At 46.1% G+C, this 11,997-nt stretch overlaps 1 protein-coding gene across 6 annotated transcripts; it reads right to left on the bottom strand.

Moving 5' to 3' along the window:
- Positions 1 to 333: 333 nt before the first annotated feature.
- Positions 334 to 11,109, bottom strand: LOC100587351 (protein SSX7-like). Of its 6 annotated transcripts, none has more exons than XM_030806903.1 (8): positions 10,967 to 11,109; positions 9,616 to 9,704; positions 9,063 to 9,177; positions 8,444 to 8,539; positions 6,551 to 6,600; positions 4,440 to 4,575; positions 1,701 to 1,805; positions 334 to 936 (listed from the first exon to the last, which is right to left on the bottom strand). In XM_030806903.1, exons 2-7 carry the CDS (start codon positions 9,682 to 9,684, stop codon positions 1,705 to 1,707), a joined length of 567 nt encoding a protein of 188 aa, XP_030662763.1. In that variant the 5' UTR covers positions 9,685 to 9,704; positions 10,967 to 11,109; the 3' UTR covers positions 334 to 936; positions 1,701 to 1,704. The 6 variants fall into 6 exon arrangements, with proteins under 6 accessions (XP_030662763.1, XP_003276924.1, XP_030662760.1 ...); XM_003276876.4 differs by having other exon boundaries at positions 10,923 to 10,983; XM_030806900.1 differs by lacking the exons at positions 334 to 936; positions 10,967 to 11,109 and adding an exon at positions 9,330 to 9,455 and having other exon boundaries at positions 1,705 to 1,805; positions 9,616 to 9,684.
- Between the last annotated feature and the right edge of the window lie 888 nt (positions 11,110 to 11,997).

Below are 11,997 nucleotides of genomic sequence, written 5' to 3'. Positions count from 1 at the left end.
CAAGGTTGCATTGAGCTATGATCATGCCACTGCACTCTAGCCTGGACAGCGCAAGACCCCTTCTCTAGAAAAAATAAACAAACAAACAAAGAAATCCAACAACTAGAAACATCCTCCTCTGGAATGGGGGTCAGGAACATCTGCCTGCCTTGTTCCCTGATGTCTCTCCAACACCTAGAACAGCGCTCAGCACGAGAACACACTCATTAGTGTTTTGTTGAATAAATGACTCCTTTAACACAGCAATTCCACTTCTAAGAATCTTTCCTAAAGAAATATTCACACACGTGCAGAGACCTGTGCGCACATTAATGAGACGAGCAAACAAATGGGGAACGTTTGCGAATGTTTATTAACTGTGAGTGACTGATACGGGGAATCAGAGGAGGGGAGTACATGCTGCACAGGGAACAGATTGAGGGGGGCTTGACCAGGACGCATGGCAACGGGGAAAAGCATTTGGGAGATGCTTATACTGGTACTTGGTGTGTGTGTGTGTGTGTGTGTGTGTGTGTTTGTGTATGTGGTGTGTAAATGCAGAGGAGAAAATCTGAAATTAAACACTCAGATCTGCCCTCAGTAGTCACAGTTGGGGAGAGAGCAGGGTAGTGCTGTTCTGTGGAGAGAATACCTGACTATACTTGTTTTCTGAGGTAGGTGCATGGATACACAAACTGAAATACACATTAAGCATGTCTTGCTCATCAATGAAAACGCTAATATCTAACAGAATGGCACACTGTAAGAAAATACAACGGAAACACTAACATCGAACTCTTGGCACACTAAGAAAAATGACGCCCAACTTTTCACTGTTGTGAACACTTGCTTTCGCTTGCTATACACCTGATGACAAGGGGTTCGCAGCCATGCCCATGTTCGTGAAAGGTCACCACGTTCTGCTTCTCATCATGGGCATGTGTCATATCCCTGAGGCTGAGGCAAGAAGAGAGAAGGAAAGTAAGTGGCAGTGAGTTCCCACTGCCTGATAACTCAATCTCAACTCCTCCTGACCTGCAGACCCTGCACACTCTGATTCTGCCCTACCCCAGGACCTGCACACGCCTTCCACGGTTCCTCGAAGTGAACCATCTGCTCATGCCACAGTGACTTCTTCGCCTGGGTTATCCATTCTTAGGCTAGAGGAAGGTGTGGCCACATAAAAGGCTGACCTGGAGTTTGGGAACCCACAGCATCCTGGGTAGGGAGGATCCCTGGATATACGGGGTAGGGAGTAAAAAGAGCTTGCGAAGGCCAGGCGCGGTGGCTCACGCCTGTAATCCCAGCACTTTGGGAGGCCGAGGCAGGCGGATCACAAGGTCAGGAGACCGAGACCATCCTGGCTAACACGGTGAAACCCCGTCTCTCCCAAAAATACAAAAAAAATTACCCGGGCATGGTGGCGGGCGCTTGTAGTCCCAGCTACTGGAGAGGCCGAGACAGGAGAATGGCGTGAACCCGTGAGGCGGAGCTTGCAGTGAGCGGAGATCGTGCCCCTGCACTGCAGCCTGGGCCACAAAGGGAGAGTCCGCCAAAAAAAAAAAAAACATGGGAAATCTCATCATTCAGCCTCAATGCTGTACCCTAGCAAATTATGAGAAGGGAATGATTTGGGGAACAAGTGACAAGATGGGATACCAGTACCATAACAGAATAGCACATCTGCAGGGATGTGGGGGGTGAGCCCAAGGTTCACTTACGGAGTTACTCGTCATCTTCTTCAGGGTCGCTGATCTCTTCATAAATCACCACCTGCTTTCTCTCACGCAGTCTGTGGGTCCAGGCATGTTCCCCCCTTTTGGGTCCTATGATGGAGAAGAGTTGGAAGATGAGGGTTGGGTAGGTTGGAGAGTGTTAGGCTCTGTTTACTCAAAAACAGGAGATGCCTCCCCCTCCCAAGTGCCCATGGGCCTTCATTACCCAGTGTTTCACATTCTCTGGCTTAGAGAGGCTGAGACCTTAGACCCACACCAGTACAGGCCAAATGCCAATTAAAGGTTTAGCTTCTGGCTCCTTTCATTGTGAGGTTTAGATTCCCAACATCTTCACTTATGGGAACATCCACCCTTACCTCCTTTCATTCAGCACGTGTTTATTAAGGGCACCGAGGCGTACTTTTTTTTATTGCACCACATTTTCATAGTGCTTCACAGATGCTGCAATGTTTTTTTTGGAAATTCTCATCAATTTTACACTTTTCCATTATTATTATATCTGTTATGGTGATCTGTGATCAGTGAGCTTTGATATTATTACTGCAATTGTTTTTGTTGTTTTTTAGTCTTTTAAAATAATTTTAATTTTTAAATATGTTATGTTATGTTATGATGTTAGTGCAGTGGAGCAATCTCAGCTCACTGCAACCTCTGCCTCTCCGGTTCAAGCGATTCTCCTGCCTCAGCCTCCCGAGTAGCCGGGACTACAGGAGCATGTCACTACGCCTGGCTAATCTTTTGTATTTTTAGTAGAGATGGGGTTTCACCGTGTTAGCCAGGATGGTCTCGATCTCCCAACTTCGTGATCGGCCTGCCTCAGCCTCCCAAAGTGCTGGGATTACAGGTGTGAGCCACAGCGCCCGTCCGTGTGTTTTATTTTTGTGCGCACACAGTAGGTGTATATACTTATGGGGTACGTGAGATGTTTTGATACACGCATGCCATGCGTAATAATCACATCGTGGAAAATAGGGTATCCATCCCCTCGACCATCTATGCTTGTGTTACAAACAATCCAATTACACTCTTCTAGTTTTTAAAAAATGTACAATTAAGTTATTATTGACTATAATCACCCATTCTGTGTAATTGTTTGGGGGGTGGGTACCGGGAACTGCACCCATAGAAGATGACAAACTTAATCGCTTAATGTTTTGTGTCTTCTGACTGCTCCACCGATGAGCTGTTCCCCATCTCTCCTCCTTTTCTTGGGCCTCCCTATTTCTTGAGACACACCTATACTGAAATTAGGACGATTAACAACCCTATAATGGCCGCTAACTGTTCAAATGAAAGGAAGGGTCGCATGTCTCTCACATTAAATCAGAAGCTAGAAATGGCTAAGCTTAGTGAGGAAGGCCTGCTGAAAGCCAAGACAGGCTGAAAGCTCGGCCTCTTGCACCAAACAGCCAAGCTGTGAATGCAAAGGAGAAGTTCTTGAAGGAAATAATCATACTAATACTCCAGTGAACACACGAAGAAGAAAGCAAAACTGCCTTACTGCTCAAATAGAGAAAGTTTGAGTGGTCAGGATATTTGACGAAACCAGCCACAACATTCCCTTAAGCCAAAGTCTAATTCAGAGCAAGACCCGAACTCTCTTCTAGTCCATGAAAGCTGAGAGAGGTGAAGAAGCTGCAGGAGAAACGTGTGAAGCTAGCAGAGGGTGGTTCATGAGGTTGAAGGAAAGAAGATGTCTCCATAACTTAAAAGCGCAAGGTGAAGCAGCAAACCCTGATGGAGCAGCTGCAGCAAGTTATCCAGAAGATCTAGCTAAGATCGCTGTCGAAGGTGGCTACACCAAACAACAGATTTTCAATGTAGATAAACTAGCCTTCTATTGGAAGGAGATGCCATCTAGGACTTTCATAGCTAGAGGAGATTGACTCCAACTTTGAAAGAAGTTCTCCTGTGGGTAAAATGCTGTCCAATAGCATCACATACTACAGAGAAACCCTTCATGAAAGGGAGAGCTAATCCATGTGGCAAATTTCACTGTTGTGTTCTTTTAAGAAACTGCCACAGCCACTCCACCCTTCAGCAGCCACCACCTTGAGCAGCCAGCAGCCATCAACACCAAGGTAAGAGTCTCCACCAGCAAAAAGAGTGACTCACTGAAGGCTGAGAAGATTGTTAGCATTTTAACAATGAATGATTTTAAAATAAAGGTATGTACATTTTTAGACATAACGCTATTGCACACTTAGTAGACTGTAGTATAGTGTAAACATAATGTTTGTATGCACTGCCAAACCAAAAAAACAATGCGTGTGACTCACATTATTGCAGTGGTCTGGAACCGAACCTGCAATATCTCTGAAGTACACCTGTACTGGGTAACAGGCACTGAGCTGAGTAAGATATGATCCCAGGTTACCACAGATAGAATCGCCTGAGCGCCGTTCATGTCATCAGGCCTTCTAGATTAAATTTAATGCCTCCAAACAATCTATGAACTATGATTCTTTATTTCCATCTTATGGACCGGGAATCTGGAGCTGAGAAAATTTGGAAGACTTGCCCCAAGTCACGTGGTTTTTCTATGGATGAGAACTCCAGTCTGTGTCTCTGGAGGTCACGTCTAACATCTCATCTGGAGCTGGGCGAGCTCCTCAGCCCAGCCTGGACCCGGGCTTGTCTGGGATCCAAGCCACACACCCAGTCCACACACCTGAACATCGCCAGGGAAGCCAGAGGGGTTGTTCCCGCATTCTTTCCTCTTACCAGATGTCTCGTGAATCTTCTCAGAGGTACTTGGATTTCCCGGGGGGCACAGCTGTTTCCCATGGTTCTGTGGGGCAGATGCTTCTGACACTCCCTTCCAACCACTTCCTTCCTCTGCTGGGTTCTCGGGGGTGATCTTTATAATGTGAAGGTCACAGATAAACAGTATGAGTGACATTTCTATAGTGCTTTAGAGCTTACAAAGGGTCTTCACATGCATTACCTTAATCAATGTTCTCAACAACTCGGGGAGAGTTACACTTGCCTAAATTAGGAGAAACCCGGGAGGTTAGACAGGAAAGGAATGGCCTATGTGAATATGGTTTCCAGGGCTAGAATGCTTATCTTCACACTCTTTTAAGACTGACATTCTTGCAAACAGCAAAAATCTCCATGTAATTGAGAGTTTGGTATACAAAAGACTGGAAGGAGGATAGCATTCTAAGAATTCATAAGGTCTGCAAAAGGGAGAGCTTCTATAAAATACGAGGGAGCTCATATAAGCTCTTAGCTGCTGGGAGCGTAAATGTAAAAACATAGAGAGGGGACAAAACACTGCTGAACAAGATGGTGTGGGGAGATGAATACAGGGAAGGGAGGGGTAAAGAAACGGTTTGCTGAAATTAATCTAGGCAGCAAAGAAAGCAGTACCAGATCTGGCATACCACCCTACCGAGGCACCGACATTGAATGTGGAATTCAGTCAGGTTGTACCCTTACCAGTTCTGGTTGCACTGGGATGTGTCACTGACCAACAATCTTAAGCTACTTTTTTTTTTTGTTTTTTGGAGACAGAGTCTTGCTCTGTCACCAGGCTGCAGTGCAGTGGCAAGATCTCGGCTCACTGCAACACCAGACTCCTGCGTTTAAGTGACTCTCATGCAACAGCCTCCAGAGTATCTGGGACTGCAGGCAGGCGCTACCACGCCCTGTTCGTTTTTTATTTTCAATAGAGACGAGGTATCACCATGTTGGGCAGGATGGTCTTGATCTCTTGACCGAGTGATCCATCCAACTCAGCCCCCCAAAGTGCTGGGATTACAGTCGCGAGCCACCGCGCCCGGCTCTTAATCTACTTTTTATTCAGCTTCCTCGCTTATGAAATAGTGAACAATGCATGTAAAATAGTCTACGGGAAAGTCCTCTCTGAGCTTGTAAACACTGTTTAAATGTAGTAATAATAACAATTAATACCTTTCATGATCCTTCCTTGAATTCGGTCTCCACGCTGGCTACTCAACTCCCAGATCCCTTTACCCTCTAAACCAGAGTTGAATCTGCACTCGTGGGGTCACTCATTCAGGGGCCTCCGAGGGATCCCCTGGGCTGGAATGGGGGCTTCCTGGATGCCTCAGGTGCAGACAAGGCCCTCAAGGAGCTCACAGTGGGGAGGGGCCAACCGTCAAAGAAATTCCTAAGCCATGGAAGTGGTCCCAGTAACAGAGCAGAGGCCAGCTGGTCTTTCCTACTGTGAGAGTGGGTGTCTCAATGGAAGCACCAGCAGGCCCTATGGGGTAAAGCCCTAGTGAACGACATCTGAACTTCGTAAAAAAAAATGCAAACGTAAATGAGCTTTAAATGGCTTGGAGCTCTGGATTAGATTACCACTGCCACTGCGCCCCAGGAAAATCCTTTAACATCTCTGTACCCCGATAGCCTCATTTTATTATTATGTTGCTGATAACTATGATCTAAAACATGAACCATGATTCTTTACTTCCATTTCATGGACCAGGAGTCTGGAGCTCAGAGAACTTAGAAGATTTGTGCCAAGTCACATGGCTTTTATATGGATGACAACCAAAGTGTGCGACTCGTTATTATTTGGAGATAATAACAGAAACAACATCATAGAGGTCTTCTTAAGGATCAAATACATTACTCTATGTGAACTGCTTAAAATAGTATCTGGCATCACTATGAAAACAAAAGAGGTATTAAGGATCACAACTGTTAGTATTATCAAGCTGTTGGTGCTACATCAGGTGTTGTGATAGACATGGGGAGAAGGAGGCAGTGAGGGCATTTTTGATATTCTCCCACTCTTACCAGTGTTCGCATCTGTGGAGGGACAAAGGTTCTCTGGTCCTTTAGATTTGAGAGATACTCACCTTCGGGAAGATTCTCTGGAGCCTGCCGAAAGTCATCTGAGGACGTTCAACTGAAAGAGAACACATCAGAATTTTTCTTTGTTAGTAAAGGTTTCCAGACTCTAGAGAGACTTCTATTGCATGAGGGTATTCTGCAGCAGAGGGTTATGAGTCCACTTATTGTTGAGGACTTATTTGAGATATGCCTCTGAATTATGTTTAGTAATGGTTGCTTCATTTATCTGTGGCATCAATTCACAATCTTCCATCTCATAGTTTATCAAATTGGGACTAAACTCCATCACAGTCTCATCTTATTCCTTTACATATCTTTTACTTTTTTCCAAATAATTAAATTGATTGGTTAGGAATCTAACTGTATCCACTCAAGATGTGCAACAACTGAGAATCATTGTACACTTCAAATGGGTGAATCTCATGGTATGGGAATTAAGCTGTTAAATGTGTGATGAACCATGGATGATTTATTCCAGTGGCTCTGAAATATTTTCAGTATAAAGACACTCCTTTAATGTCAAAATCTTGGCAGACACTCAAGCACTGGATTTTCAGATCTCTTATAGTGATTGTGGGAGATGGTAGAATCTGGCCTGTTTAGTTGGGGAGTAATAGGTCTATTGGAGACAGTTTGGACAGTCTGACCTTGTCCTGTAATTGTGTTGTCAGAGCAGAAGAGCAAGTAAACACCTATGTCCCCTTTATATTCCTGAAATGTACAAAGATCTCTACCGAAGAACCTGTCTTTTTTTCACCCTATGTTATCTCTGCTCTCTGACAAGTGGGAAAGCTCTCTGTGTGCTGGATGAGGGATCACTCTTTCAAACTCACTCCCGAGCTCATCACAGAGAATCAGGGTTCTTTGGGAATAAGAAGACCATTTGCTTTTGATAAAATACAGGGAAACATCGATGCTTATTACATAATGTGTTCATCAATCACCCTCGCTACTAAGATACCTATCCAATACCTACATGCTGTTAATGAAACAAACTCTGGAAGTTTTTGGCGAATCTACAGTTGTAACATTTTCTTTCCTTTTTTTTCTCTTGTAACATTTTTTTAACAGTCCTTTGATTCATTAACAGTGCTTAGGAAGAACAACATGTCGTTTAAAAAAGAAATATTTCAAAACACAGAAAAGTCTGGGGAATAATATTGAGTCCAGTCGGATCTCAACATTGCCCCACAGCTCTGTTAGGTTTGATTTATTTTTTCAGAATATTAGAAAAACTACAAACAGGCCGGGCGTGGTAGCTCACACTTGCCATCCCAGCACTTTGGGAGGCTGAGGCGGGTGGATCACCTGAGGTCGGGAAGTTTGAGACCAGCCTGGCCAACATGGTGAATCCCCGTGTCTACCAAAAATTAAAAATGAGCTGGGTGTGGGGGCGCATGCCTGTAACCCCAGCTACTCAGGAGGCTGAGGCAGGACAATCACTTGAACCCAGGAGGTGAAAGTCGGAGTGAGCTGAGATTGCCTTATTGCGCTCCACCCCGGCCGAGAAGAGTGAAACTCCATCTCAAAAACAAACACAAACAAAACACGCTATCGACAAGTCACAGCTGAAGCTGTGTGTGCGGCACTCAGCAATCCCTGCCCTCCCTCCCTCCTCCACTTACAGCCAGTCACCTTAATGTGATGGCTTTTTATTCACATTCATGTTTGTATACATTCACCATTTATTTATTATCTATGAAAATATATATTCTTGTTTTGCATGTTGTAAAATTTTATATGAATGGCCTCTGTAGTTAACTTTCTGCATGCAATTTTTTTTCACTCAGCCCTGGTGTGTGTGAGGGAACAAATGCCTGAGGATCTTTCCCAGGTAGCTGAGCTGAAAAGCAGTTGGGCTTGAGGAGACCCTATCCAGCCCCTTCCCATCTACTCACCCTCATTCCCACGGTTACCGTCATTATCAGAATCATTCCCCTGGAGGTCTGTGGCCCCTGTATTACGCATGAAAGGTGGGAAGGTGGGCTTCAAACCTAGAAAGAAGCAAAATGTTTATTCCTTAAGACACAAGCTTTGACCTGCCACGGTGGCTCGTATCTGTAGTACCAGCGCTTTGGGAGGCTGAGGCTGGAGTATTGCTTGAGGCCAGGAGTTCAAGGCTGCAGTGAGCTATGATTGCACTACTGCACTCTAGCCTAGGTGACAGAGTGAGATTCTGACTCAAAAAAAAAGGAAAGAAAGAAAGATACAAGCCGAGAGAAGGAAGGTAGGGACGGTGTGGGAGTGCCGGGATGCCACAGAGACACTTGGACTCATCAGAACAGAGGCCTAAGGGAGAGAAACGTGCAGGATCCAGGTATAAGCTCCACTGTGGCCAGTCCCTGCCCTCAGCCCTGACAGAATACAGAAGAGCAAAACACCCAGAAGCTGCCTTGAGATTTTTCCCTGCACAAATGGAAAATGTGGGGTACTTTCTGCAGCCTAAGAAGTAGCCAAAGCAGGAAAAGGGGTGCTCATGTGTCCCCAGACTTGTCTGTACCTAGAGCTTTCTGTTACCTAGTTTAGCCATGACCTCATACTTTCTCTTCATATACACATAGGTGATTTTCTCCGTGGCTTTCATCTTTTCCCACTCTTTCTTAGAGAAGTATTTGGCAATATCATCGGAGGCCTAGGAAAAGATAAAAAAGGAATTTTGTCAGTGACCCAGCTAGACATGTCTGCCATTCAGCTGGAGCCGCTTCCTGTGTGCTGGATCTGGGAAGTGGGGATGATATTCCGTCCTGGTTGCTGCCATGGCTAACTGACAGAACATGAGGGAACTTTCCTAGCTTCTCCCCTGCCACACAGTAGGGCTTTAATGCTGCTGGCTGGCTCTCTTCCCACTTTCCAGAATGGACTGAGATTCACCAAATGTAGTGCAAGGTCACAGACTTGTCTCCAGGGATGCTAGGTGATGACAGAGCGAGGATGGGAGGCTCCCAAGGATGCAGATCTCCCCCGAGACCCTGCTCCTTGTCTCCAGTACCTCTGTCCTCCCCTCCTCAGAAACCTGGTCACCCCACACGGTCCCCTGGGCCACTACTCTGCCCCCTCCAGGTTACCTCACCTTTTGTACCTTCTCTGGTATTTGAGCACCAACCGTGGGTCTCCTTGCAAGGGTGTCCTCTCCATTCATGGCACCGGGAGCAGTCTGACCTGCAAGAGAAACAGACCAAGTCTTTCCAGCCGCAGGAGCTTTGGTCCAGTGGAGGGAGAAATCTGTGAAGGCCGGCCACCCTCAGTCACCTGGAATCAGGTGCTTCATTTCTCCATTCGGGGCTTATCTGTCCCTGAGTAATGACATGGGGAGAAGTCAGATGAAAATAGGGGACCAGTGGTCTCTGGGAGAAGTATTGATTTGGGATGACAGGTTTCCTATGGGCAAAGCAGCCTTGAGTCTTTAGGTGGGGGTTGGCTAATGTTGTTAGTAGTTTCCCTGGGGCTAGGCTTACTCTGAAAGATGTACAGACCCTTGTTTGGGGAGGCAGAGATGTGACTGTGTAATCTTATTGAGTGGGGGCGTTCTGACACCCCCACTCAATAAATAAAGGAAGGGAAATGAGTCCCAGAGATAACATGGCCTCTCTGGTGATGGATCTGATCAGCCAGAGGGATGGGGGGTTCTGTTTTGTTGAAGAGAAATGAGCATCGCTACTATGAAAGGATTTAGAGGCTATTACTGGGTGATTTGTAAATTATTAGAAGAAGAGAGCTAGAATTTCTGAGACTACAAGAGCCCGCCATCGCTTAGAGAGAATGTGGGGAGTTTCAAGGCGCAGCAATCAGCCAGGCACAGCGGCTCACGCCTGTAATCCCAGCACTTTGGGAGGCGAAGGAGGGAGGATCGCTTGAGCCCATGAGCTTGAGACCAGCCTGGCCAACATACCGAAACCATCTCTACTAAAACAACAACAACAAAAACACGCACACACATTAACAGAAGCAGAGTGGTGTGCGCCTGTAGTCCCAGGGCCTACGCGAGAGGATCACTTGATCCCAGGAGGAAAGACTTGAGTGAGTTTTTTTTTTTTTTTTTTTTTTTGAGTCATGGTCTCTCTCTGTTGCCCAGGCTGGGATGCAGTGGTGTGATCAGGGCTCACTGCAACCTCCGCCTCATGGGTTCAAGTGATCCACCAGCTGTGGCCTCCAGAACTGCTGGAATTACAAGCGCGAGCCACCGTACCCGGCCCAAATTTGTTAAGTTACTAGAGTTCCCAGGAAAAATCCCATACCTGAAAAAGTTGGAAACTGACAGGAAAGATTTGAGATGGCGACCTGCCTCACATACACTCCTTATTAAAACTAGATAACAAATGCACCGCGGAGGAGGGGAGGGGTAGGAAGAACGGAAAAAGAAAATCGGCGCATGCTTACTCTGATTTTGGAAGAATCGAAAGAGAAAATCAGACCGTGCGTACTCTGAGTATGGAAGAATCGAAAGAGAGAGAAAGTCAGAGCATGCGTGCTCTGAACTTAAAGTAGCCAATCCCGGAGGATGCTTTAGGCGGGAAAATCAGCGCCTCCGCCCCCAGTTTCAGAAGGTTCTGTCCCTGGAGGCTGGACTGATAGACGCCACATCAGCTTCGCTTATCCCGCCTACTGTTCTGACTTCTGATTGGCCAGATGGAGTTCACTAACTGCCCTGATTGGTCCATCATCCTTGCGCAGTGACATTGCGCAATATTGTCTCCTCCTCCAGCAACACTTTGTTGCCACTGCGTCAAAGTGGGTGGTCCTCAGGCACCGTCAGGAGATTTTGAACTCTCTGAAGACCGTCCCTGGATCTCGGGTTAAACATCTGGATTCTAGTCTGAACAGCGAGAAGAAAAATATAGTCGCATCTGTGATTTTTCTGCTTGAAAGACACAATGTTTTCCAGACTAGCACATTTGCAGAGCTTTGCTGTACCTAGTCGTGGCTTTCATTCTTCAGTGGCTTCTGTATCTGTTACCACTGAAAAAACAGTCCAAGGCCCTCCAAACTCTGATTACATTTTTGAAAGGGAATCTAAGTGTGGTGTGCGCAATTACCATCTTTTACCTGTAGCCCTGGAGAGATGAAAATGTATTTACTTATGGGATGTGATTGCGGTATTGGTTACATCCACCTTGGCCAATCTTCCCACCTCGGTCTCGCTACTACAGGCGGGAACCACCCCAGCCCCGCTAATATTTTTTGTTTTTGATTTTTTAAAAGAGACGGTTTCGCTGTGTTGGCCAGGCTGGTCTCGACGTCCTGGGCTCAAGTGATCCTCCCGCCTCAGCCTCGGGACTACAGGCATGCACCACCTTGCCCATGCTTTTTTTTTTTTTTTTTTTTTTAGTAGAAACCATGTTTCGCTGTGTTGACCAGGCTAACCTCAACCGCCTGGGCTCATGGGATCCTTCCGCCACGGCCTCGGGACTACAGGCATGCACCACCGTCCCATGCTTTTTATTTTTTTTATTTT

Source organism: Nomascus leucogenys, chromosome X (assembly GCF_006542625.1).
Source record: "Nomascus leucogenys isolate Asia chromosome X, Asia_NLE_v1, whole genome shotgun sequence".
NCBI lineage: Eukaryota > Metazoa > Chordata > Mammalia > Primates > Hylobatidae > Nomascus > Nomascus leucogenys.
The sequence above is the reverse complement of the archived record's forward strand: the minus strand, read 5'-3'. Positions and strand labels throughout refer to the sequence as shown.